General features: G+C 38.5%; 1 protein-coding gene across 3 annotated transcripts in view; it reads right to left on the reverse strand.

Annotated features, from left to right (window-relative positions):
• Positions 1-26,781, reverse strand: part of MACROD2 (mono-ADP ribosylhydrolase 2) — an 858,369-nt gene that overhangs the window by 350,821 nt on the left and 480,767 nt on the right. For all 3 annotated transcript variants that reach the window (XM_058834012.1, XM_058834013.1, XM_058834011.1), the window contains one exon: positions 11,858-11,979. In XM_058834012.1, coding sequence (XP_058689995.1) covers positions 11,858-11,979 — 122 coding nt within the window. The remainder of the gene's footprint in view (positions 1-11,857; positions 11,980-26,781) is intronic.

Here is a 26,781-nt window from a genome sequence, read left to right on the forward strand (position 1 = left end):
CTGCTGTTTTAGCTGGGCCTGGATACAACTTTGCTTCTATTTAACACAGCTCAGCAATTCTGATAGTCACAGACCCTTACAAATTTGACAGATTATCCAAAAGGGTTGAAATAATGAAGACACATGAGAATAAAGAACAAAAGGGTGACAAGGAAAGATTAGAAAAAATGGATAAATAAATATCCTACGGAATTCGAACACTATAAAGCACATTTTGAGGGATTAAAAAAGGGATGTACATAAACAGTGAGTGAGAAGAAGAAAGAAACAAAGCTACAGACAACAACATGATGATTCAAGATTGCAGTAAGTAATAATATCATGTTTGGAACAATGTGTTTCTCTGTTAAAGAAAGGAAATATGGCACCACAGTACATAAACAGAAATTAGAATGCAAGGGAGACATGAATTTCGCAGAAAGAAAGTAAAAGTGACAGTCTGAGGACTTATATTTGTCTTGAGCTTGTCCTTGTCACTAAACTTATTCTTGGTGTTATTTGAAAATGGAAAAATAGATAAGGAACAGTCAAACAGGAATGCTGGCATGTCACAGAAGTGTGAGAAATGCTTTGTACCATTGTGTATTTTGCTTTTAAAAAAAGAAAATTCTGATCTGCAATGATCCAGCTGGAAAAAATGCTCACACAAGGACTTGAGACATAAATGAGAACTGAGTAGGAGATGGAGATTTCGGATCAATGTCAGACACATTTGAGTGATCCAGAATCACTAAAGGCAGCATTTCCTCCTTCTGCAGGAGGTAGGCAGGTACAAAGTTTTCTGCATTGCAAAAAACACTCGGATGTTGAACTTCAGGGACATGACAATGGTGGGGGGGAGGAGAGGGAGGCAGGCACATTTCAGCTCCAACGTGCCAAAACACAAAGAAGCACATTCACAAAGTCAGGCATAGACAAACTCAGGGCATGCCAAAGTAATGAACACAGAGAAGTTGCACTGATACAACATCATCTGCTTACAAGCTAGGAGAATCAATCCCATCACTACCATGCCAGAAAAATTCCCTGCAAAAAGCCTGACTGTGCTTGACTAAGGGAGGGATGCATCCCACTGCAAGGAATACCAACAAGTAATGAATATAAAAATTTACTGGGCATATGCTCACTCACCTTTCTGCTGGGTTCTGACTTGCTTTCAGTCTTCCCTTTTCACACAAGCAGGGGAAAAACTGCCCTCTGGTCATGGAAGAGTGGACTCAGCTGTTCAAGGAGTGGATAATTCTGCCCAAACACTGAGATCATCACTCAAGGTTTCTGTCCAAACTACATCAAGCAGTATAAACAAAAACCACTGTCTTTTGTGAGCTCCACCTCTCTGGAAGTGTATGGTTCTGTGGCTAAAATTTAATCCATAAAGGTTTAATACAGCCAGTATATGTAAAAAAAAGTTCAGAAAGGTGTGGAAACTCCTAAAACTCAGCAATACACTGATTTGTCTCCTTAGAAAATGATTTACAATGGGATATTTCAATGACAATAGAATAAATAATTTTTAGTAAGACCACTAGTAAACTAACTGTGCTACAGCTAATTACAGTCTGCAGAAATGTGTGTTCTTGGCTTACAGATTTTGCTCACACACTCATCTTTTAGGAAAGGCATAACAAAAGCAAACAAAAATTTCATTTACCTATAACTGTCCCAAATAAAAATATTCTTTCCCCTAGCAGCGACGCCCTTCCATGACAAGCCATGGGAAGTCATACTACAGTAACACATCTTCTATATTTTCTGTTACCAAAGCAACTAACGCTATTTGTTATATTTGTTTTCATCTCTGCTATGAACAAAACTCTAAATCCTAAGTGACAGGCATCACTAGGAGTTGGTATGGGAGTCAGCTTTGAAAAATCAAGCTGCTAACCTGTTTACTTGAATATGGACTGCATGTAGTTTTACACTTTGTGAGAACATTTTTTCAGATGAAAGAAATTAATATTTCATTGGAATAAATACTGAACTACCAGTCATATTACTTAAATTATATTATTCCAATTACTGTGGTTTTATACTTCAGAGACCTTAAAAGATAATGTAACATCATCCCACAGGAATAATATTAAAAAACCTCTCAGGTAAGGGTATAAATTTTCTAATTGACTACTGAACATGGCTGTTTCTTTATATGTAACTATGATTTAATATATAATTTCTGCATAATGTAAATGGCTCCAAGCAAGTACTAGCAATTCAGGAAAATCATATTTAAGGAGTTGTCAAATAAGGCTCACAAAAGCATGCCCCTTCTGATTATTCCTCAAATTTCATTTCTAATATATCTACTCTGATCATAAATAGTGATTATGCTGTCACGATTTTCTTTTTAACCTAGGTAAGTATTATGATGCCCATCTGATACACAGAATAATTTATGCTTTCAATTGCTCATTTCTTTTCTTTATATTAGCTACGTAAATATAAAAACAACATTCAAAATAATTGATTTTTTAAATTTTATATTTGAAACATTGACTGATTTCAAATTAAAAAAAAAAGATAAAAATTTCATGCTATTGTTTGCTCTTTGCATAGATAAGTTAATGTTTAAAAAAATGCAAATAGGATGTACAGAAGTGTCTCAAAACTATCAGATGAAAAAAAGACAAGTGACAAGGACCTTGGGAGAAAGGTGCAGTGCAAAAATGCAGCATTGCACATTCTCTTCCTCAACCCCAAATTGCAAGGGAAAAAAATAAAATCTGGTACTGCTAAGTCACTATCTGCCAGAAAGCCCTTCATACATTTTTAGGCATCACAGAAGGCACCTCCAGGAGAAAAACATATGAATAAGCAATTTCTAATTTCAGCAAAATTTGACTCCACTTCTGGTGATGTAAAGAATCACAGCAGTCAGTGCCAAGAAAAAAAACAAAAAATCAAACAAACCACCCCTGTTGCAACTTTTATTTCACATTACTGAAATTTATTTCACATTACCTTTTATTTCACATTACTGCTGCTGCTGAGAATCCCATGGGTTTGACAGGGATTGCACTGACTGCCCTTAGAGAGCAAACACAAGCCCTCCACAAGAGCCCACACACCAGCAACAAGGTGACAGGGAATAGGTCAATGAAAGAATACGAGGACAACAATCCCTTTGCACAGAGCCTGATGGTCACAGCTCACCAGTTCTCTGGGATTTGATAGGGATTTGTACATGCTTAACTTTTCCTATGAATTTCCATTACAAGAACGTGCTATTCCAATAATGACAAGCTTCTTAAATACTTGACTTTGCACAGCTGAGATGTGCATGCAAATAAGAATCCCTCTAGGCTACTTTTATTATTTTTTAAATTCTCTTTCAATCCAAATGAAGAACAATTTCCTCTGCACAGAAACATCAAACATTCTCTTCCTCTACATTTTATGATGTAGACTTTCCAGCAATCCCTGGCTTTTATGAGCTGTCTCATATAACGAACATTGTGGTCCACTGTCTGACAGATCTGTACTTTATCCTTCCCTAATGAGACAGTTCCCCAATTATTGAGCCAACAGGCAGTGTTTCTCTAGAAGTTTCACCCTTTTAAGCACAGAATTCCCACAGGGTGATTGGCAAATTAACACACATTAAACCCATCACATACACAAACTTGCTGAATTTATTCCTGAACAAGCAATTTCCTTTCTTTCCCCACCAGCTCAGGATGTTGTTTTTTTTCAAAATGTTCAGTCAGTGCTTCATTAACCACCCCCCCCAAAAATAACTCACCTTTGTCCCTCTTCTCATCACAAAGATCACCATGTTACAGAACAGCTACAACAGTAACACCACAAAACAAAGTGTAGAACAGAGACTGCCTAGTAATGCAGCTTATTAAAGCAGCACAGTTATTTCTTTACACCATCTAGACACTTTGTGCTTGAAGATGAACCAGGTGGGTGAAAGGGCTGTATTAGCTTTTGTCCTGTTAATGCCCCTTGGTGCAGCCCTGAGATCCATCTGCTGGCAGAGCTTCGAGCACTTGCTCAGTTTTGGGCTGTTCCTGTCCCTGTCTGTACTCAAAACCTAAGCTAAAATGTTCATCCCTAAGGGGGAGAATGGATATTCCTGTTCAGGAAGCATCACCTACATAACTCCACTACATACTTTAAAAAAAGGAAGAATCACAGCATCGTCACTGCTACAACAAATGATTTCCCTGTGGTGCCTTGCTATGAAACATCTTCAAAACTGATCATTGCAGCCTCTGAGCTGCTTCTGTCGCTCTTAGTCATACTAGGCAAACACTGTAACACATTTCAAGCACCAAATCAAACAAATCCACTTCCTCACAGGAAATACATACTGAATATATAACCAGATGGGGGCAGAATCAAAATTTAAATGCTAGTGAGGGCCACCTACACACACGGGTGCAGCCACAACTTCCCTAAGCAATTTTCCCAATGTTTTACCAGCCTTCCAGTTAGAAAATTACTCATAATATCAAAACTAAATGTCCAATCCTGTAATTTCAGTCTGTTTCTTCTTGTCCTGTCCCCGGCCCAGAGAACAATTTACTTTTACTCCTCAATAGCTTTTTGTGCGTTAAGGTTTTTTTATCTTCCTCTCCTCATCTTTCCTCTTCTTTACTCCGGGTTTAAAATCCTTTCTCTTTCACTCTAATTTTGGCGTGTTTCTAACTCCATTTCTGGCTGAGGCACTGTCTTCCTCCCACTGGAAACAGTAGCACAACAGGTAACTTCACAATTTTTCCTGTTTAATTGTTGTTCTACTGCTGTTTCTTTCTTTCTTACTTTTCCCGTAAAAGTGTAAGGTTGTCAACGCACCTCCAGTGCATGATCCGCTACAAACTTCAGATTATTCTCTGCAGAATCTCTGTCCAGAGCTTCAATCATTCCTCAGCCTTCCTCAATTGAATGAGCATCTCTGTTTAGGTGTAGCAATTTACACTTGATCTCACTGAATACATCTCATTTAATGAAACCCTCGCTGAAGAAATAGGATTGCAATTCAATCCACCAAGATCATTTTGGAAGAAATGGTTGGGAGCACATCCAAAACAAAGCAGAAGATTCACCTTTGATTAAGGGAAGTATGGCCAACTATAATAATTTCTGGAACCACAGGGAAAGATCACAACCTCCTCATCTGATGCCAACGTGACTATTAAGAAAGCTGACAAACTTAAAGTTGTAGATTAATTTTTAAGGATATTATCTGGAAAATACCTAAAAGAAGAGCGCTAAAAAGGAAAAAAAAAAAAAAAAATGAGGAAGCTTAAGCTGGGGAGAAAACTGAGTCCAAAAACGTAACATCAGTCATATCACAGCTTACAAGTTAAACAAGTGTTTCAAAGAAACAAATTAAATGGATTTATGATACAGCGGAAATTTCCTTCCGAAGCAACTCTTCTGATTAATGGATATGAATCTATATCAGAAAACAAGATGATAAAGCCAACCTTTAGGAATTTCAGACTTATAACACATTGCTATGGCAACATTCTCAGCAAGAAGTAAGTTTAGTTGGAAATAATAAAAAAAAAAAAATCACTTTACACCCTAAAACATAACTCTGCAGCATAAGAGAACAAGACAGGCAAAGGTAAGAGTGTAAACCAAACTCTTAGACCAATACACAAGCAGTGCACCTTTTTAAGCATCTCCCCACAATTCAAATAAAATTCCTAAAATTCCTCTTTCATTAATTTTGTAATTTACAACAAGAGGAGCTGAAAAGACACTGGGTTTGAAATAGATACTGAAAATTTCAGTCTATGAGTTAAAATTGAAGATTCAGGCATCACAGCAGCTAATACACTCAAATGAAGCTCAGTGAAACTGTGCAGCCTAGCAGAAGTACAGCTTGCTTTTGAAAGTGGATGCAAATACCAAGAATATTGGTGCATGCCTATTTTTTAAATCCCTAATTACACGTGGAGACAAATATTTTAGACAATGAAAAAAATTTGTTTGTTTCTTAAGTGTTACAAAAAGGTAAGTGGCAGGTACCTTTCCTGATGTATTTTTATATGCTGCTCTGAATAATTATTAAGTTTGGTTTCTGTCCAAACAAGTTATACTAGTATTTGTATTAACTTTGCCAATCACAAAATTTAATTAAATTACCTTTGTTTACAAAAACCACCTAAAAAAAAGGATAAGAGTTGCAATTCCCCGTGGACTAACTTAATTACAAATGAAAGAAATATTTATCTAACCAAGCCTCAAATAATACTCTAATTTTAAGACCCCTGAAAATGCACAGCTAGTATCATGCACTGTGCACAATGACTGAAGACCCCGGAATGGAGGCAAAACACAGACTTCAAAAAGCATGTCCTGATCCTATTTAAGATATTTTTGTAAAAAAGCTCCCCAAAATGCAGCATAAGCTGTGTGCACAGGAGGGACACACTTGATTCAGAGCCCAAGGACAAAGCCTACTCTCCCAGGAATATCCCATCATTACAGGTCACTGGCCATCCTACCACCAAGCAATGGCTTTTCCACTCGACCTGATGATGAGCCCTTGAATAGCCCCTCTCACTGCTGAGCTATTTCTAGATGCCCTTTTGCCTTTTTATGTGCTTCAGAGAGGAGGAGCAGTGTGGCTCTTCTGAGAAGTCCAGCTAAGAGGTTTTCCCTGGAGCAGGACAACTTTCTGCATTCACAGCACAAACAGCCAGGCAGAAGGAGATGGATCTTTTCGGTGTGGTGTTTTTTAATGCCTCGCCAAGCTGATCTAGTAAGACTTTAGAACAGCGTGAACTCTTCCCTACCTGACTCTAGGGGACCAAGAGGATAAAATCTGTATTTTGTATATCATGTTGTTAATGCATTTGTTGGTGATAAGCAGAGCTCCTTCTGGAACTCAAAAAGCCACATTCTTAGAGGATTTCCTCCTGCCCCCTTTGGTCCCCTATCATTCTCCCTCGAGGTGGAGGTCAGAGGGTACAGGCTAAAGAAATGCTTCTTGTTAAAGCTTTACAATTCACCCCCTGCCAACATGAAGTGTTCCTGAAGGCTGCAATTCTGAACACAGTCCTGAACAACAGCAGAGCTCTTGTCCCAAACAGAACTCCTCCATTTCTTTAACCATTGTGGAGGAAGCCTGCCCTGCCTTCTGGGTGAGGGATCAGCAGCAACTTCCCTTCTCTGCAAGCACACTGCAGCTCTTTTGGCTTGGATCCCACCCACAGCAACACACACCACCTCTTTTTTATTTTCTCTGCAGTTCATACAGTCCCCGTCCAACTGCGATCCTGGCTCTGACTGACAGCAATTGATTGAAATTTTTTTAACCACAAGCTAAGTCTGAATGAAATAGGTGGTAGGGAAGTGTTTGATGTCCAGAAAGCTTCCAGGGTATCAGATGGCTTCAAAGAAGTGCATGCAAAGAAAAGCAGAACGAGAAAAACTTAGAGCACACAGAGTAAATAATTTCAAAGGCTGTGTAAACAAGGGACCGATTTAAAATTGAAAACAGTGATTACAACTCCCCCAGTCTGCCTAATAATCTTACAATTAATTGGCCTCTAAGACTTTTATTTAGAAAACCAGTACAGAAAAACAGAGGAAAAAACCACCTATTAGACATTTTTTTTACTATAACTTCTTTCAGTAAAGATTTGGTGCCTCTTATGTATTTCCAGTGTTTCAGAGAGCAGAGATTTAATTGATGCATGATAGCAATCCTTAGTACTGTGCAAAAGAGACCAACATCAAAATACCAATGTTTTACTATTAAGAGATTATTCTGAACATTTAAGAAAACTAATTTGCTCAAACACCAACTATTTACTCTCTTGGAAGGGCATTAAATATTTTTTATCCCATTCAGCTGTACCAACTTAAGTGGAGATAAACAGAAACCTGTCTCAAGTATCCTCTTTCACCAGACAGAGGATTATATAAATAAGACTCATCCAACACAAAAGGTTCACCCTGACCACACAAATAGTCAGACAGCAGCACAAGTGTCCTAGGGGGAGCACAGCTACATAAACAAGTGCTGAGGAAAAAGCAGTGTGTGGATTTGGGAATGCAAGATAACAAGGACACACTAACACAAACTTTGGTAACCTAGAAGGCAGATGGAGTAGAGGACCTGAGAGAGGCTAACTCCGTACAAAATAGCTGATATGGCATTTGGAGCCTCATACTGAATATAAAACATTTCAGAAAACAGGCTCAGGAGACAAATGTCAGGGGCTGTGTGATTTCTCTGAGCAATCCTGAGGATGATCAAATTTGTTCCTGAGGCTTTTCTCCCTGCCTTAATGGCTAAGCAGCCACTCACCCACAGCTGGGCTGCTGGTGGATTATGAACCTTGGCAATCACTCTGATGGGTATTTCATTACATTCCCTCACCTCATTTTCAGTTGTACCCATCTTTCTTTTTATTTTTTTTTTTTTTTAGATACCAAGATGATAACATGCACAGATGAGTTATCAGTGCTCCCTCAGGAGTTAGCCAGAGTTGCTCTCATCCATGCCTGGACACCTCGGATGTGAACACAACCTAAATCACTATCAGCTACACCATATAATTGTCCTGCTGTCACAGACACGATGATCTTGTTCTCTCCTCCCCTCCATAAAGCTGCATCTCAGAATTTACACAGTATTTCAAGCCTATTGCTTCCGTTCCTCAGTGTGTAAAACCACTACATACACACACGTATAAGAGAGTTTGGGTCTATTTTGAATCCTATTCCAGCTCTCCCCAGTCCACTCTGAACTGAAATACAATCTCTGTGGCATCCATCATTCCTCCAGAGGCAGATCAACAATATGTAATAGTGAAACAAGTAACTGCTTTAAGTACATCTAATTTGAGTCTTATTATTCAACACCATTTCCTCATTGTGCTGGTTTTCTGACACACTTTGACTATTTGTGAACTGGGTTATTTTTCCCCACCATATGCTACTCCATCATTTCCTGTGCTGAGTTTCACCGTAGCTGTCAGCTACATTTCTGACCTCTCTTCCATTGCAACAAAGGCAGAAACCTCCTTCTAGCACTGGAGTGGATGCTGATGAGGTTATATTCAGTCTCTGATCAATTGTTATCATATATCTCTGTCCTTTTCTAGTGGTTTCAACACTGCCTATCGTAGTATCATTTGTAAATGCAATTAATGAGGTGTTTATGTACTCTTCAAAAATCATTAAGATGTCAAATTAAACTGCATTTAGTGGTGCACCCCGAGTCACCCTGCATGCTTTGGTCCAGCTCAATACATCGTCATTCATCATCTCTCTCTATTCACAATGCCTCCAGCAATTCTAACTCCTTTGACACAATTCATGTTCAAAATACTTTCAGTTGTGGTGGGGCTTTTTCCCCTTCTTGCAATAATTTCTAGACTTGTCCTTCCTGTTTTGAAGGTAACAGGTTTGTGCTGTTACAACCTAATATCTTCCTGCTTCCTTCTCAGTTATTACAATTGCTAGTGCACCAATGCTCTCTGCTTCAGTTAATTCTCTTAGCATACTGAAACTTCTTATCACCAATACCTATTTATTGTCAGTAACATATGGCTTTTCCTCCTTTTACTCATTATCTACTTTAAAATTCCTTGTTTTTCTCTTTCATATACTTATTTCCTTTTCTTGTTAAAGAGGCAATCAAAATAGGCCATCTATTGGCACAGCTGATTTTCTCCTCCTTATTTTACACAGGCAACCTTTCCCCCCCCCAGTTTTTGTCTGTCTTCTTTGTACTGCGAATATTTCTGTTGCCATAACCCAATCTACACACTAATGTTGTCTATTTGAGTCTATTTGAATCCTTTGCTCCCTCTATCTGGATCTCTGCAAGCCTCAGAAATCTGTAGATTAACTCACTTTCTTTCCCTTCCCTCTACACCTACAGTACAGGATCTTGTGAAACCCACTTACCCTTTGCATTCTTTTCCTTCAGACTCACAGTAACCTACTGCTCCCTAACTGAATGAATTATACATTCCACGTTTCTCCAGGCTTGATTTGTTCATTAGGACAGACACTCAAGTAGCCTTCACTTCCCAAGGCATCCCTGAAATCACTGGACTTAGGGCTTTTCAGAACAGTCCATGATCTGTCATGTGGACTTTAAAATCCATATTGCTTGCTAAGCTTCTAAATGCTGCTATGAATGAGTGGCTCTTGGCTCCTGTTCAGTTTGTGCAGCTGTGTTCTGCAAGTCTGGGTGCTGAGTATTTTTTATCTCAAACAGGTGCACAGCCAACAACTCTTAACCAGCAAGGAAATAACCTGTGGATGATCTCTCCTGTGGTTATCTTTTCTCATTAAAATACCAGGCCAGTTTTCATGATATATCACACTAGTTTTCATGAGTACAATCCCTTTTTATCATTCCATGTTAAACACCATGCTACCACCTACAATGTCCTAAAAATTACAGACCCCCTACAGATAAAGCATTACCTGCATTGACCAATGCCCACTAAAGCCTTTCCTTTGTTATTTCAATACTCTTTTTTACACCCTCTCATAATTATTATTCAATTTTCTTTTCCCCACATCATATTAGAAACATTTTTTTTAATTAGGAACACTAACCTGAATGCCCCAAAAACCTGATACTGCCCAGAACAGGCAGAAACAAGTATGGATGTAGGAGCAAATGCACAAAGCTCTTACTGGCTCCAATCAGAATGGCAGAAGGACACAAATATCCTTTGTTTAAGTAACACCAGAGAGGGGTTCAAACTTGCCCACCAACCCAAGGTTGTTTTCAGCTCTAATTTTTACAGAATAATTTTCTAGAATAAATAAAAAAACAAACCCACCACAGAAAACAAACCCCACAATGGTTTGCATAATGGAAAAAAGAGGGATTGCTGGGCATCGTTTTGAGAAGCAGAGAGAGGATGCCATGAGCACAAAGAGGGTTGAAGAGCAGAGCTCTCACCAAAAAGAAAGAAATAAGTGATATTCATCAGGTCTGACTCTGGAGGTCACACCTAACTTCAGTTCAAAGCCCTACAGACTGTCCTGCCCCTCTCCTCAAAAAGCTTTATTTTCCATTTGTGATATTTCAGTGTTAATAGCTTCCCCTTACTGAATATTATATCCTTATGTAACACGATTGGTTCAGCTTACATTTTTAAAGATTGTGTGTATGTTTGCATTCTAAGTTGCCAAACATATGTGCTATCATATAACCAGCCAAAATGACCCCAAAAGTGTGAAGTCAGGCTCAGAATGAAAATTTTTTCTCAAACCTACAAGGAACTAACCTATGCATACGTGAAGACTTAAGCTGCAACTGTGTGAGCTACAAAATTAAAGCTCTGGAGCTGGAGAAGGAAAAGCTCCTTTTCTCTGTGGCCTTTGAAAATTTGGCACTTTGAGGTACAAAACTGTACCACGTATTTCAAGTTCAGTGAACTTTATAGTTCAATGAAATATCGCAAAATAGGCTATTTTATGATCGATTTTGGTGAGAGGGTGCTAAAACAAGTGACAACTGACCAACACCCTTATTTCTAGGAAATATTAATGGGTAGAATAAGCAACAAATTAATCACTTCTGAGCTCTTTAGGAGGCTCTACTGCAGACCAGTGGCTTCTTAGGGGGTTTTTAATAAATAATACAGTATAAGAATGAGCCATGGGATCAGCTTCCTCTCTTCTTTAATGAGACAGCTGCTTGTACTCCTACCAACAGGCATGCTTTCCCTAACTTCTAAAATAAGCTTAGCCCTTTCATCTAGCAATTGTTTTGGTCAAACCATGTTTAATTTTTTGGGTTTTCATAGCACGAAGAGCAAGAAATGTATCTGGAAGCTTACAACTGTAATTATTCTACATCAAGAAAAGTAAGATCAAAACTAGAAAAAACAGTAATGTGTTCTTCCATAATACTTACGATTGACCTGATGTTGTTTTCTTTTGCCAGTTTCAGAGAGGACTTATAGCAACTTGCTAAGTTTTCTTTATGAGTGTCAGTGAGATGGCCTCTTGCAATTGGCCCAACAGTATGGATCACATCTGCAGTGAATAAAAAAAGAAGAAAAAGAAACATTAAAGGTGCTACTGAATCGCACATCAATCCAGTCTGGAATTGCAGCTACACACAAAGGTAGGAATAACAATGCAAGCAAACACATTTAACTTGAAAACACATCATAATCTACATGTGCAATAATTAAACATAAATCAGTAAAGGTTAAATTTTGAAGAATTTGGACTAAATAAGGAAATGAGAAAGATACAGTGAACGCTTGTTACAGGTCTACTGCAATGCACACATAGGAAGGATGAAATGTTTGTACAAATCCTCTAAATCTTAAGGCCTCTGCAACTGTAAATACTGTAGAACTTTGAAACACTTGATTTCACTCCTTGAAGTCCACTCACTGGGAAAGTTCACCACACAGAGCCTCAGCACATTGATGGTGATACACAGGTCATCTGTTTTTCCTCAGCGACCATTGGAAAAGAAGTTAGGAATGTGTTGGTTATTCAAAAAACACGCTTTACTTTCACATCAGACCAGATGGAGATGCCATGCAATAAAACAAAATATTCTGTTTGAAGAAACTTTTAACGAGCAAGAAGAGAAAGCACAGTCATCTTAGGTAAGATGCCTTTGGACTCATCAAAATCAGATGTTGCAATCAATCAAACTCTCCAAAGTGCTGTAAGAAAAATGAATTTAAGAGCCTGGAGTAAAAAAAGTGTTGAAAAATCTACAGATTAAAAGGTACCATGAGATTTTTTTATCTGCCTCCTTCCTATCCCCCCAGTTATTATGAAGCACATTTACTTTTTACACATAATTTTCTATAGTGTATGTGAGCATAATAAAATGAGTTATGGTAGCAGATGTGTATTTTTATTTGCCTTTCTTTATAATTTCCTACAATGCATAGCAGAAATAAGCAGTGGCACTATGTATTTTTTTTTTTCAATGTTGCACAAACAGGAATTAGGCCAACACTTGACTGCAGTAGCACTGGTCCCTTTTTAAGTTGTGTTTCTATCCCATGTGGGTCAGGTTTCCAAGAAACATCTGCTGTTGCTACACTCCAGAACATTTTAATTTTCTCACAAATCCTACAGAATTAACACCATTATTCTTTGTCCAAGCTGGTTTTGATGATTTCCATCCAACATATACCAAAGCCTAAAAGCAAATGGACAAACTAACATTAAAATGTACACTGTCTTTTCTTTTAAACACAGACATCATCTGTCAAGTCCTGCTCTCTGATACTCAAATGGTGGTTTTTATGATGAGTCATAATGTTCCAAAATATTCAAAATATTTCCTATACATTAGCCAAAAAGTATTGACAAATCAGGAAGCTAAACATGTATATTCCCAGTGCCCAGAAACACTGAGGAATCCACTGTGATGCAAACTGAAACCTATAAGAGCTAAACCTCCCAACTGCTACAGAAAAAAAACCCCTCCTGGGAAGTAAATAAAAGGTTGAGAACTCTTCCTTCCATTTTGATCACAGTAATTTTCTCCAGTTGTGGGAACAAGATGGACAGATTGGATAATTTCTGCTGAATGTCACAGCTGCCAGACAGCGACTCCAGAGAACCCTCCCTACTACTGAACCATCCAGCAGGTGTTGAGTCTTTATCCACTGACAAGCAGGATGACAGCAGGACACTAAACCTGTGAGTTCAGAAATGGGTTATACTCGTGTTTCAGCCACTATCATAAACTGAGAACTATTAGGAAAGGAGTTGAAAAAAGGAAAGAGCTAGTTTAAAATTTGCCTCTCTGTGCTGAGATAAGGTTGTGTGAGTACTTCCATTACCAAAGACCGTAATTTCTGTTCATGACCATAGCAGTTTCCTGGAGGTTGAAACTTTCCAAGGAACATTTCTATTTTGAAGTTGCCAAACTTCAGAGAAAGGAAAAGAAAAAAACTTCTCGACTTTTTTCCCTTGTGTTTTATTTTACGACAGGTGAACTTCAATTACTGAGCCAGAGGCATGATTTAACAGTGGACTTGGCAGCCTGGGTTACTGGATGGACTCAATGACCTTAGAGGTCTTTTCCCACCTAAATGATTCTATGATTCTACAGGAAAAGTAAAATACTCATGAATCTCATCTCAGTCAAGTTCGCTCTGCATTTACAGACACCAAGATCAGAGTTACCATGATAAATTTCAAATTCACAATACCCAGCAGCCAACAAGCAAATAGAGGAACAACTATAAAACAAGCTTAAAAAGAATGTGTGAAGGATGAATAAGAAAAGATTCATAAACATTTCCCTCTTTTGGCTAAGGCTGAGTTTCTTGCATTTCAACATGCAGCTCCTTGAAAGCTGAAGTATAATGGCTTAAATTATTAACTGATTACTTAGTCAAGAAGGAGTTTTGGGGAACAGATCAAATACCAAATTCTTGCCTGGGTCTTTCTGTACAGAACTGCCACAGAGTAACTTCTAGATGAATTTCACTCACTAAATCTTTAGCTCCATTCCTTTAGTCTTTCATTATTAAACACTACTTTTAAGCCTCTGCTCAACAGATGCAAAATGTTTTTGTCATCTTTTTTTCAGAACTTCCCAACTGAGCATTTTCATAGCAACATATCAGCAATCCTGTGTTGCTGCACCAGACACTTCATGTAAGAAACCTTTAATGCAGGTATTAGCTTTTATATTTAAATATTATATTATATTATATTATATTATATTATATTATATTATATTATATTATATTATATTATATTATATTATATTATATTATATTATATTATATTATATTATATTATATTATATTTATTATATTATATTATATTTTTAATTTTTTCCAAGTCCATCACAGGTGGCTCTTTAGACAGGACACAGAAGATGGTTATTAATTGAATAGGCCCTGACCAACCCAATCTAATGGGGAGGCATTCTATGGCCTTTGGAATTAGATGATGTTTAAGGTTGCTTCCAACCCAAAGCATTCCATGATTTTATGAACTGGTTTATAAAACATCACAACTATTGTAATTGTTTACAGCATATTATTGGTAAAGAAATGCTTTTCTTAGATTCTTAGGCACATTATTATTCTGAAACATGATAAAGATTTTATCAGCAGAGCAGCATTACTAATATGCCAGTGCTTTATGGTCGGCAGACAATCAGGGAAGTAATAATTTTATTGTTGTACATTGTCAATAAAATCAGTGAATACATACATTTCCTAAACTACACATTATTCTGCTCAAGTTATTCCAAAATACCTTAAAGTTTGCAGGTGGGCAAAACCCTTTGAGATTATACAGGCATAAAGGAAACAAACCAGAAAACAAAACAGTTCTTCCCCCTCCTTCAGCCCATGCAGTTGCTACCTGAGAATCCAACTTCACAGGCTGAAGCAGCACCATTTATTTTTAATATATCAACAAAGACTGTCAAACTTCAAGCTTGTCTGCCACAATAAAGTTTGATTTCTGCTCACATTTTATCCCTTGGAGAGAGATGGAGGATGGAGGAGTATGTGCCATAGGGGAGGTCTACGAACATTTGTCCACAAGAAAATTCAGGGCAGAACTGCTGCCCTGCTGTTCTGAGCACCCACTACAGCAGCCAGCCTCAATTGTAAACTTCCAGGACTTCTGGCAAGGACAACCACGGATGTGCAAGCCCTAGCTGGCACTTTCCACACCTGGCCAGAGCAAGGATCCACCCTGGGGAAGAGCACAGGCTTTCTGAAGGAAAACACAGCAGTAAAGGATTGTCACAGGACAGATACGCAGGAAGGAGTTTCACCAGAGAAGGCAAACCGACTGCAGCAGCAAGGCAGGTGGGAACACCAGCTGTGGGGATGAGCATGACCATGGGCTGAAGGCACACTGAGGACACAATGGCATGAAACAGTAGCAGTCTCATCACCTAAAGACTTTTAAATTGGGGGAAATGTAGAGAAACTCAGGTTTAGTTTGGCTGGAAAAGCTGGCTCTTGTTCGCTCCTGTAGCATCTTTACCCTTCGGGTTCCGGGCACTTCTCAGTGAGGCCAAACAGGCGTAAGGGATGCAAACATTTCCCAAAAAGAAAATCATGGTTTTTTGATCTTCAAATCCAAGTAAACAGGTCAAAAAAGGGAGCAGTCATCACTCAGAGAATGCCCCACTAACCATTTGTAGTATTTTAACTTTTATGTCAAAAGAAGCTGCCAGCACTGCTGTGAAGTTGCTGATTTAAGTGGTCAATCTTCCAGCCAAGCACACTGATAGAAAACTCCATTAAAAAGAAAGCTGCAATCCATGGGCCCGTAAATCATTCTGTATACACAGAGCAGAGATGTTTGCTTACATTTCTAATAGTACATTGAGGTGGAGAGCCCCCAAGGAAGGTATATCCTTATCTGGGATTCGGGCCACAACAATGGCTCAAACTGCTTTTAATGCTAATGAAGCTGTTGGTTTACAACAGTGCTTGTAAGGAAAGGAGGTATTTCAGAAATGAAACTACAGCTGCTGTAGAGTACAAACTTCATGTGTAAAAAGGCCAATGAGGCTTCTTTTCTCAGGTCTTTTTTCTTAAAAAAGTCAATCCATACAGCTTAACTTGCTCTTTTCTCACACAGGTTTTTAACTCTACTGCTTTGGAGAAAGGGCAGAGCAGCATGAGCAAGGATGAAACATGACTTCCAGTTGAAAAGGGTGAAGAGAAGTGCTTCAAAAACCAACCAGGAGGACTGACATAAATTACTTACAATGTAATTTACTCTTCCCTTGTTCTTTGAAAATGTGACACTAGATGGCAAAAATATTAGCGCAGCGAGCTTTTCCAAACAACTAAAAAAAACACAAGGAAGTTTCTCTCATTCCTTCCCTTACAGATGTGAGTGTGGTGCATTCTCACTGTTAATGAACCACAGCCAGAATCAATTACATATTTCTCTCATTCACCCCATTTACACATTCACAGCCATAATCGGCCCATCCAGCCAACTGCATAATGAAGCTGTACCCTGTCAATCACAGTGGGAACCATATGAATTTCAAGAAGGAAGGTACTGTACTGTGTGCACCATTGAATTAAAACAACATTAACAAAAACAACAAAGAAAAAAAAAAAAAAAAAAACCCCAAAAAACCCAAAACTGATAAAAATTCAGACCATTAATGTCGCCCTGGAAATTGAAACCTTCTGATGTTTTCATGGTTTTAGTTACTTTCCCATGAAAGTAACATAAACGTAAGTTGTTTATCACATTCCTTCTAAGAAATGCTTTTTGATGGACGTTTCTCATGACCAGTGTGCTTGGGAAGGTGGTAACTTAATTTTCCAATCCCTGGTCATTGTCGAGAATCTATAAATACTGGAGTCAGAGAATAAAGGAATGGTTTTTTGTTCTGACACTGAGAGGTGTTCGTGTGAATCATTTCGTGTCCTCTAGCGACACATTAAGGGCTCCATTTGTAAATATTATCAGTTGATTTACACAATAAGCACCCACCATATTGGTGCTGAAAAGGAATAGCTGACGCTCAGTTGGTGGCAAATGGAATTAACTCCAGATACCTACTGGCTATCCCTATTCCTCAGGAATGTGAGCAGCCTATTGCTTTGGTATACAAATTGCTCAGCTTTTTAATTTTCTGTGTCTAGCTACATGCACTTGCACATAAAAAGTGCATTTCAGTGTCCAAGAAACAACTGTTAATTTTAACTTCAGCTGAAATGAATCCTACTGGACCGCAGTCTAATTGTGTGTCTCTAAAAGTAGATTAGCCCAGCTGAATATTATAAATGTAAGACATCTTTTATAAATCGCTGAACTCTGTGTGTGACTACATACAACACAACTCCTAAGCTCAAAAGCATTTCTCTGCTTTGCATTGGTATATATTGTGTTTAGGAGCAGTTAGAGTCAGTCCCAGGGTTTCAGGCTTGGGGCAGTAAGCTCTGCTCAATCTGAACTTTGTACCTTTCATAACTGCCTTCAGTGTTTAATTAACTGTTTTGGATGAACACAAAAAAAATGTTTCATTAGCTGCAAAAGCTACTATATCTAGAAGTCATTTGTGTAAAATATTTAAGCAATTTTTCACTTAAATGGCATTGTCTGCCAAGGAAAGGTAAAGAATACATTTATTATAAATTATTAACCAGCACCCCTCATTGTGGGTTAGCTGTATATCCTAGCTACAGACAGCACAGACAGTCAGAAAACAATATTCCCGAAGGGAGAGGTGAGGGATTTGCCGAGTCTGGGAGACCCTTTGGGGAGGCACAGAAGTTTGCACTCAATAGCCTGCATTTAGCAGAGAGCGGCCGCTCAGCATCCGTGGGAAGCTGCGAAACACAGGGAGCTTGTTCGCAGTGCTTACACCACCGCCTCGACAGCCGGCCAGAGAATTCAGGCACACAAGTCAAAGCCCAAGCCTTTTTGGCACTCGTGCTTGTCATAAAATACAAGGCCCAAGTATGCCTGTGTAATCCCAGAGCAGTTCCCCTCCCATCAATGAACTTACAGCACCGCTCTGCCGTCAGGGCCTCACCATTAACGTCGGGAACAAAAGTAGGCTCTGTTCAGGCAGGAGAAGCAAGTGGTGCAATTAAGGGACACTATACTGTATCCCAAAGTAATAGGTTTTACAAAGCAATTTAGTGCCACGATGACAGATGTCAAAGCAGCGGCTAGACAGACGGCCCCACAACTTCCATGGAAATAATTGCCTACGTGTAAAGCTAAAAGGCAACGGCTCTGCCTGGGATATTCACAGTGTGATACGAATGAACATGAAATGAACATGACAAGGCTGAACATGAAGTTATGACAGTCACGACTTGTTATTTCTGGTTCCTTTTTTAATCTCTACTGGAGGAATTTGCAGCAGAAATGCTCGAATGTTGTCCTCGTTCCCTACCTTCCTACACAAATAAAGACCTTAAGGTACCTAGGAAAAACAGAAGAGATGAAATTGTGCTGCCCCAGGCAGATTTTGTCCTCCACACACTAGAGGAAACCTCACTTTGCTGTAGCAGCAGAGGAGCTCAGCCAAGCACCCTCCTCATCGAGTGGCTCATGAAAACACACACCAAGTCAACCCCTCGACCCAAGCAATGCTCTCCATCTTTCACTGATTATTATTAGTCAGAAGTGGACAGGGCTATGGACAAAAATATCCTGATATCTCTTTATGTTTGCTACACACAGGAAAGCATGAACCACAAAGATTCTCTATTTTTACTACGTTGAATAGCAAAAGAAGTTCATGAGCGAGTTTGGATTTCAATCATTTGATAAGGCTTTTCAACACTCAAAAATAAATTTGTTTGCCCTAAACTGAGAGTATTTATTCTTCAGAGACTAAGACAGAGTTTCAGTCGACCGTTCAAAAAAAAATTTACACCAAAATCCACAACCTGGTGAAGGATATAAGACCAGCCATGTAAATTCAAGGGATATTTAATCCCACTTGATTTTTGATTCAGTACAGAATCTTGCAAATATTACCCAAAAAAACATGCAACACAAGTCATAAAAATGCAAATGGGGATTAAGTTAACTTCAGTTCTACTTTTGGAATTGGATTAATTACAGAGGCACAGAAAGCAGAAATGAGCTCATTTATGTTCTCAGCTTCTCAAAGCATGGACTCCTTGTCACACTTTGTCTATTCTCAGTGTCCAGCCCAGTTCTATTGAAGTCAATTTAGTTACCTCTGCTAGAGTATTGCACAATTAAAGCATAAATATACCCTCTAGGATTTGGGGAAAATAAAAAACCAGCAAAACAAAACAAAATAAAACAAAAATCCCAAAACAAAATAGAAATAAACTAAAAGAACCAACCATCCACAGAAAAAAAATCCACAAAAAACCTCATTCAGCCTCCCTACAAAACTACCAGAATTACTGGCACAGTACCAGATTACTTTTATCCAGAAAAGATTAACACTTAGAACTAAACTTCTTACATTTTCCTCTAAGTGCTGAAAAGTGCTACAGAGTGCTCTGATAATTTAACAACATGCCACAGCAAAAGCTCTTTATTTCCTATTTGAAGGATTTTTCTGTGAAAATTCTGTTTTGATAGCTTCCAGCATTTCTTACAAAAATGTTCTTTATTTTTCAGTCAAGTGCATTGTAGGGATGGTGAAATAAAGGAAGACATCCCAAGAAACAAAGAAAACAATCCAACATGTTATGTTTACCACGGCCATGGGACATCTTAAATACAAGGAGGTCCCCAGATACTGTGCCAATACTTCAAGGCATTCTTTTCCCTCTTGAAACTATTGCATCACTCAAATTATATGTCCTTCATGTAGAATTTGAGAATATTAGCATGAAAGATTAAAAAACACTGATCTTCACTTGAAAGGACTGGTGATTATAGCAGAAAGTTTTCAGAAGACCAACCCTTAACCACACATCAGCAGCAGAATAACCTCAGGTGAAACGAGAGGAAACTGCCAGCATTGGTTTTATCTGCACATTGAAGGGATACAAATTTTTAAATCAGATCACTTCAGGTAAAAAGTTTTTTTTAAAAAGACTGAAATAGAAGAGGAAGTTTCATTAGCTTCTTCAAGAAGAATTTCAAAGACAAATTTATTATATTCAGAGATTCAGTTGTGCATCTGTTCCTTAAGGGCAGCACATTACAACAGTCCCCACACTTGTTTTTGTTTTCTTTTTTCATTTGCTATTACTCTATGTTTTCTTGGGAATAAACAAACTTCTTTCACCTCAGAAATTGGAGCACATCTATTTTGTTTGACACTTCTCTAATCTACATATCCCTCACAGCAGAAATTAGATGCTTTGCTAAGGATTTTGCATGTCTTCTCTAAGAAAAACAGAGAAAGATGATAAAATTACAGGTTCTCCATGTATCTTCTAAAGGAATGAGTGGCAGCTAAATCAGCCTTATTAACTTTCAAGTTTGAACACTGGAAACCATGCAAGGAAAGTTCAGTATTTCCCTTGCCACAAACAATACAACACAGCTCTTGCAGTACAGATAGGAGAGCCTTGTGCAGCCTCTTGGTACCGTTTATCACCTCTCAAATCCAGGTGGATGCAGATGGAGGAGAAGGTTAGAAAGGAAAAGACTGAAATCATTAAATATTTTTCAAAATACAATAAATCACAGTTTAAAAAGACAGAGCTGAGGATTCATTTGAACTGTGTAACAGGACTCCATTCTATAGAGAGGATACTGTATTCTCCTCACAGCAATAAAAACAATGATTATAGCTCCAAACTGGCAAACTGCTTCTAAGCTTGGGAGCAATCTCAGAGAAATTGGTGAGACTACTGCTCAAAGGTAACAAGGATCCAAGCACCAGCAAAGGAAATGAGAGCACACCTTCAGGATGAAGGAATGCACACTTACCATTTCATCTTCTAAAGGGCATCACTGAAAAATCTCACTCTTACTACCTTTTTACTTTCACAAGAAAAGCATAGTCTCTAATTTCTTTGACCTTAACTATTTATCTTCTGTACTTTTAGCAAGCTGCATTTAACAGATTTTTGTCTGCAGTCAGTTCCTTAAGAGCTGTCTGCCCCACTGCACCTATGAGCCCATCAAAACAACAAAAAGAGGAAAAAATTAAATTTTCTATTGAAATGTCTCTCCCAAACACAGTCAAACACAGTCAATGGAAACAGGGACATATGATGTAGCACCCGAAAGGAAGCTCAACTCATTTTTAAAAGCTGACTAGATTTCCAGTTGGCAGTGCCACTTTAATTGCCTTCTATAAGTGTGATAAGTGAAATAACTGGACAGCTCTTTGAACCATAGGATGAGACTTCTTGCCTAGAAGAGGAATCTCATTTTCTATCATCAATTATATTTTAATTTTAGGTGGCTGAAACCACAGTAAAGCACCCTCCTGATATCAACATATTCCAGACACCAAGTTGTGAGAACGCTGCACATGCCAAGATAAATTCTTTTGACTGCTCTCCCCCCACCTCTTCCCCAGAGATGCTGTCTAGTTTGAAAGATAGTTTAGTTTCATCAGCTGGCAATGAGTCAAATATTAGCACTCGGAATCCAGCGCTCTGCAATCCATCCTAAAAGAAAACCCAGCAGATGATGGAGGCAGGGCACAAGCAAACCTGCTCCTAGAGGGAGGAGGGAAAGCCATGTGTCTGTACAGACTATAGAAAGATTATCTATGCTACAGATATGGAACTGAGAAAAAAAATAACATTTAAAAAAAAAAATTAAAAAATAGATTTAGAGAAGAACTTCAGTGCTTCAACCTTGCTACCTGCATGCTTTGTAATAAACAGCTTTGAATACTCCAAACAAAAAAAGAGGCTAATTTATATCATTAATAAATCCAGCTACTGTTTTAGCAAAATGAAGTAAACATAAGTCTTGAACCAAGAGTGAGAGCAGCCATTTAGCCTGGGACAGCAGGGGTACAGGGGAGGTGGGACTGCCCTAACACCACGCACCCTCAGCTGACCAGAACCTTTGCCCAGTGCAAACAGGACACACCCCACAGCTTTTTACATCTTGTTTGTTCTCAGGACTCCTTAAATTTCACCCCAAGTTTACCATTTTCCCTTCAGTTCATACCTTGGCTGACAGGGCAGTGGGATATGATTCACAACAGATGAGGAAAGAAAAGAAAGTAATGTGGCTGTGCCTGGCCATGGTGCTCTGCCCTTAATGCTTTTATCAGTTTTCTTTCAGAACTGAGCTTTCACAGATAGCACAAGCATCACATTGAAATCATTTGATCTCTTCAGCCTTCCAGCTCAGAAAGTCACCGAAAGGAGAGAACAGAAAATGACAAGAAAACGCCACTCTATCTTTACTCCATTTACTTTCTGGATTGTGCTCATAATACAACATCTAACTGAGCAATATTTCTTATTAAGGCATGCACACCCTCTCATGGATTGTGACCAGCTCAGCCAGGCTACTTGCCAGCTGGGGTGCAGAGGCTTACAATGCAGATCAGCTCACCAACACCACAGGTAAGCACCACCGAGGTGGAAAGGAGCTAAAAGTCTCCAGCAAACGTGTTCAGAATCGCTGGCAGACAAAAAAAGCTAAGTACAAACATGAAATGCATCCAACGAGGGTATTTAGCAAAATTTGTGGTATGATATTTCACACAATATGTAATGCTCCTGTGGTTCCAAGTGAAAAACAAGCTTTGACAAACATCTTGAAAGTGTTTTGCATCAGTGTAAGTTGTAAACAGTTGAATTTTCAGCATGAGCAAACATACCAAAATAAGAAAGAGGAAACCTTTTTTTTTTTTTTTTAAAAATAAAAAATGTATTGCAAAGTGAACTGTTAGCAACTTGCTGAGGTTTATTGCACTGCTAATGCTCTCCATGTCAATGTCACTAGGAAGAGCCCTTGGAGAAACACTGGTGTCACCTCTTATTCAGCTCAATTGAGAAAAATGTACTTAAACAACCTTCTGGAAAGTCATGTAATGAGCTAAAAGAGCTGCTGAAGGACATTCCTGAGCTTTGACTTTCTGGAAAGGAAACACAGATGTAAATAAAGTCAACTTACGCGTTCAGTAATGTTGTAGCGTGCCATTAGCCTGTCGCGAGCATTTCACAATAGCCACCAGTGGAGAATTTCTAACTCAAGCCACTCAAAAAGGATACTGGGATTTAGGAACTGGGAACCAGAAAGGTTGGGGTTAGAAATGGCAGCAATGCCTTTGAAAAAAAAAAAATGGGGAGATGCCAAAACTTGTGAGGGTGACAAGTGTCAGAACCACACGCCATTTCCAAACCCAAGACTGTCCCTTGCTGAAGGGAACTGCTTCATTTCTGGGAAACCATATTGAGAGAAATATTTTTAAATTTTATTGCACTTGGTATTGAGGCAAACTGGTTATTTTGCCACCTGCAGTGTCCACAAATTCAGTGCACTGTTTCTCCAGGAAAAGAAGAAATGTCTGCAAAATCACATTACCACTTGAACACCAGCCTGATGATTAGAGGGACTTTTTACGAGTCCATGTCCAAAGCTGTATTTCACAGAGCTGTTTCCCCTTGCATGGGCTGTTGGAAAGACAAACTGGTATTTTCACAGTGAAAGCAATTGCTTCAAGAATAATGTCAGCTCTTATTGTTCAAAAAGCACTAGAAATCAGAGCACATGAAGCAGCAAACCATTTGGCTGACCTTACTAGCTTATGAGCAACATACAGTCAAGCAAACAAAAAACACGCTGGGAAAGATGGCAGAAAAGAAAATCAAACACAAATATGTACTTTCACATGTTCTTGTGATACCACTGCACTTTTTTGTTTTCAAAGCAAGCCAAATGCTTGATACTAATCATGGCAAACACCCTGACCTTACGCACAGGAGTGTTTTCAATGTGGATCCTGGGCCTGAAAAAGGTAAATCCAATTGCTTCAACAGTGCCATTTACTCAGTCAAGTGCTAAAACACACCTGGGCTGCTGTAAGACTTGGAAAATCACTTGGCAGCCCTGGCTGTTGGTGGCTGTTGTTTGAGAAGCCTGTAAATAGTACCAGATGGAAGAGGCCAAGGATGAAGAATCTTGGATGATGATTTCACTACACTTTGAAGCTTTAGAAAAAGGCAAAGCTTTAAGCACAAAGGCATCTTTTTATTCTTTAAAAAAAAAAACCTCAAAAGGGAACTTTCACCCCATGCTAGTGCTGATAGTGTCCAAGGTTTATAATTTAAATATTTGGCTTAGCAGAAACTTCATCTTTCACAGAAGCTACGAGTTTTCTGCATATTTGCAGTAAAACCTATTAGAAATTACTGATCCAGAACCTCATAACCTTTAGCTAAAATACTGTGTGCTCTTCTCTAGTTATATTCAACCATCTTCAAGATTTTCTAAACTGATACCCTTGGCTTCAGGGACAAAAAAAAAGAAAAAAAAAAAAAGAAAAAAAAAAAGAAGAAAAAAAAAAAAAGAAAAGGAAACCACACAAAACCAATCCTCCTTCCCAAATTCCCAGAGAATGAAATTCTAATATAACCAAGTGCTCCTCTCCCCCTCCTTCTCAACTAACAGAAATTTTGTTGGGAACTTCAGCTCATTAGAGTCCTCATCATTTAAATAACATTCAGCAATAACAAAGGAGCCTGTCATAAAGCTTTTGATAGATGTTTCATAGCCAATACATTATGGTCAGGATTTATAGGAATGATTTAGAAAAGTGAAAATAAAAACGACTGACTCTCATTTAGCAGAGAAATTATAAATGCAAATTCAGAGGAGGACAGTATCCTTTTCTTCATGGAGACAAATTTTGAAGTAGTTTCTGGAAGGAGGAATCATATAATAAACTTCTAATTCCACTAGTAACATTAGGAAAGGAAGGAAAATTACAATGGGCCAGGTACCATGTCATTCTTGATATACTACTACACTTCTTTATGAGCACATTACAATTCAGAGAGCTAATAATAAAAAGTGATGCTGAGATGATGAATTGATGCTATGCAATTAGACCTATTAGAATTCACAAGAGTCGACAGGCAATAATCAAACCACTTTCATGCTGCCCATTGCAATTATCTTTGCACTTAAGAATCAACAAAGCACATAATGACTTGCTCTCAATTAAGGAATTCATGAGAAATGGAATTTTAATTAGTGTGTAGAAAATTTGGGCCATTTATTACTTTACAGGACAACAGATTGTAAAAACTAGTTGAGTAGCTCTTAGTGTTCAGCAAGGGTTCAGGTCCAAGAAGAACAAACTGATGCTTTCTTTGAAAAAGGAGTCCCTAATAATAACCCCTGAAATGGGATTGCTAAGGTAAATGCACTTCCACTGAATTCTGGAGAAAAAAACAAACCAAACCAATAGAAAAAACAAAACACAACAAAACAACAACAAAAAAACCTACCCAAACAAAACAAAAAACAAACTAAACAACCAAACAAAACAAAACCAAAAAAACAAACCACCAATCCACAAACAAAATTGTTGGAATTTGTGACTGAAATGGAGATTATTGCTGATGTTCTCAATTACCAGCTGACGAACAAGTTGCGTAGAGTTACATTTATTTGTGGTACAAACCACAGATGCCAAAGGGTATAATTCTACATTCTCATCACAACATGAGTAGGACAAGACAATGAAAATGCACCATCACTTAAAAAAACATTTTACTGAATAGTAACTTGAATGCTGATTTAAGTTTTCTTTCAATAGTGCTTGAATAGGAAGACTACTTAGATTCAAATAAAACTATTCTCCTAGTTTGCTGATCTTAGTGCAAGACAAATTACCAATAATTTGAACAAAAGCATCAGTTAGATTCTGGAAGTGGAGCTCCTTGATAATGTGAAATAGAGGTTGATTGGAAAGCTGAAAGATTATGCTGAACTCCAATGTTAAAAAATGCACATTTTTTAAAAAAAGGAAAGGAAGTCCACACTTCAATGTGAATGTTGGCAGTACTGAGATGGGTATAATGTTATGTGCTCACGTAACATTAGTGAATCAGTAAGGTATTAAATAACATATCAGTTTGCTAAAAACACACTTCCAGCACATGGGTCAGCATAATCCTAAGCACAATAATAGCTTGGGTGGAGAATGGAATGAGAGAGAAGAGAAGGTGCTGGTACAGGTTCTTCTTGAAGAGAAGGAACTGGGGGTGTTGGTGTGTGAGAAACTCAGAATGACCCAGCAACGTGCACTGGCAGCCCAGAAAGCACCTGTGCAGCATCCAAAGCAGCAATGGGCAGCAGGTGAGGGAGGAGAGGCTGCCCCTCTGCTCTGCTCTGGTGAGAGCCCACCTGCAGTGCTGTGTCCACACCTGGGGTCCCAACACAAGAGCATGGACATGCTGAGGTGCTCAGAGG

This window comes from Poecile atricapillus, chromosome 3 (assembly GCF_030490865.1).
Source record: "Poecile atricapillus isolate bPoeAtr1 chromosome 3, bPoeAtr1.hap1, whole genome shotgun sequence".
NCBI lineage: Eukaryota > Metazoa > Chordata > Aves > Passeriformes > Paridae > Poecile > Poecile atricapillus.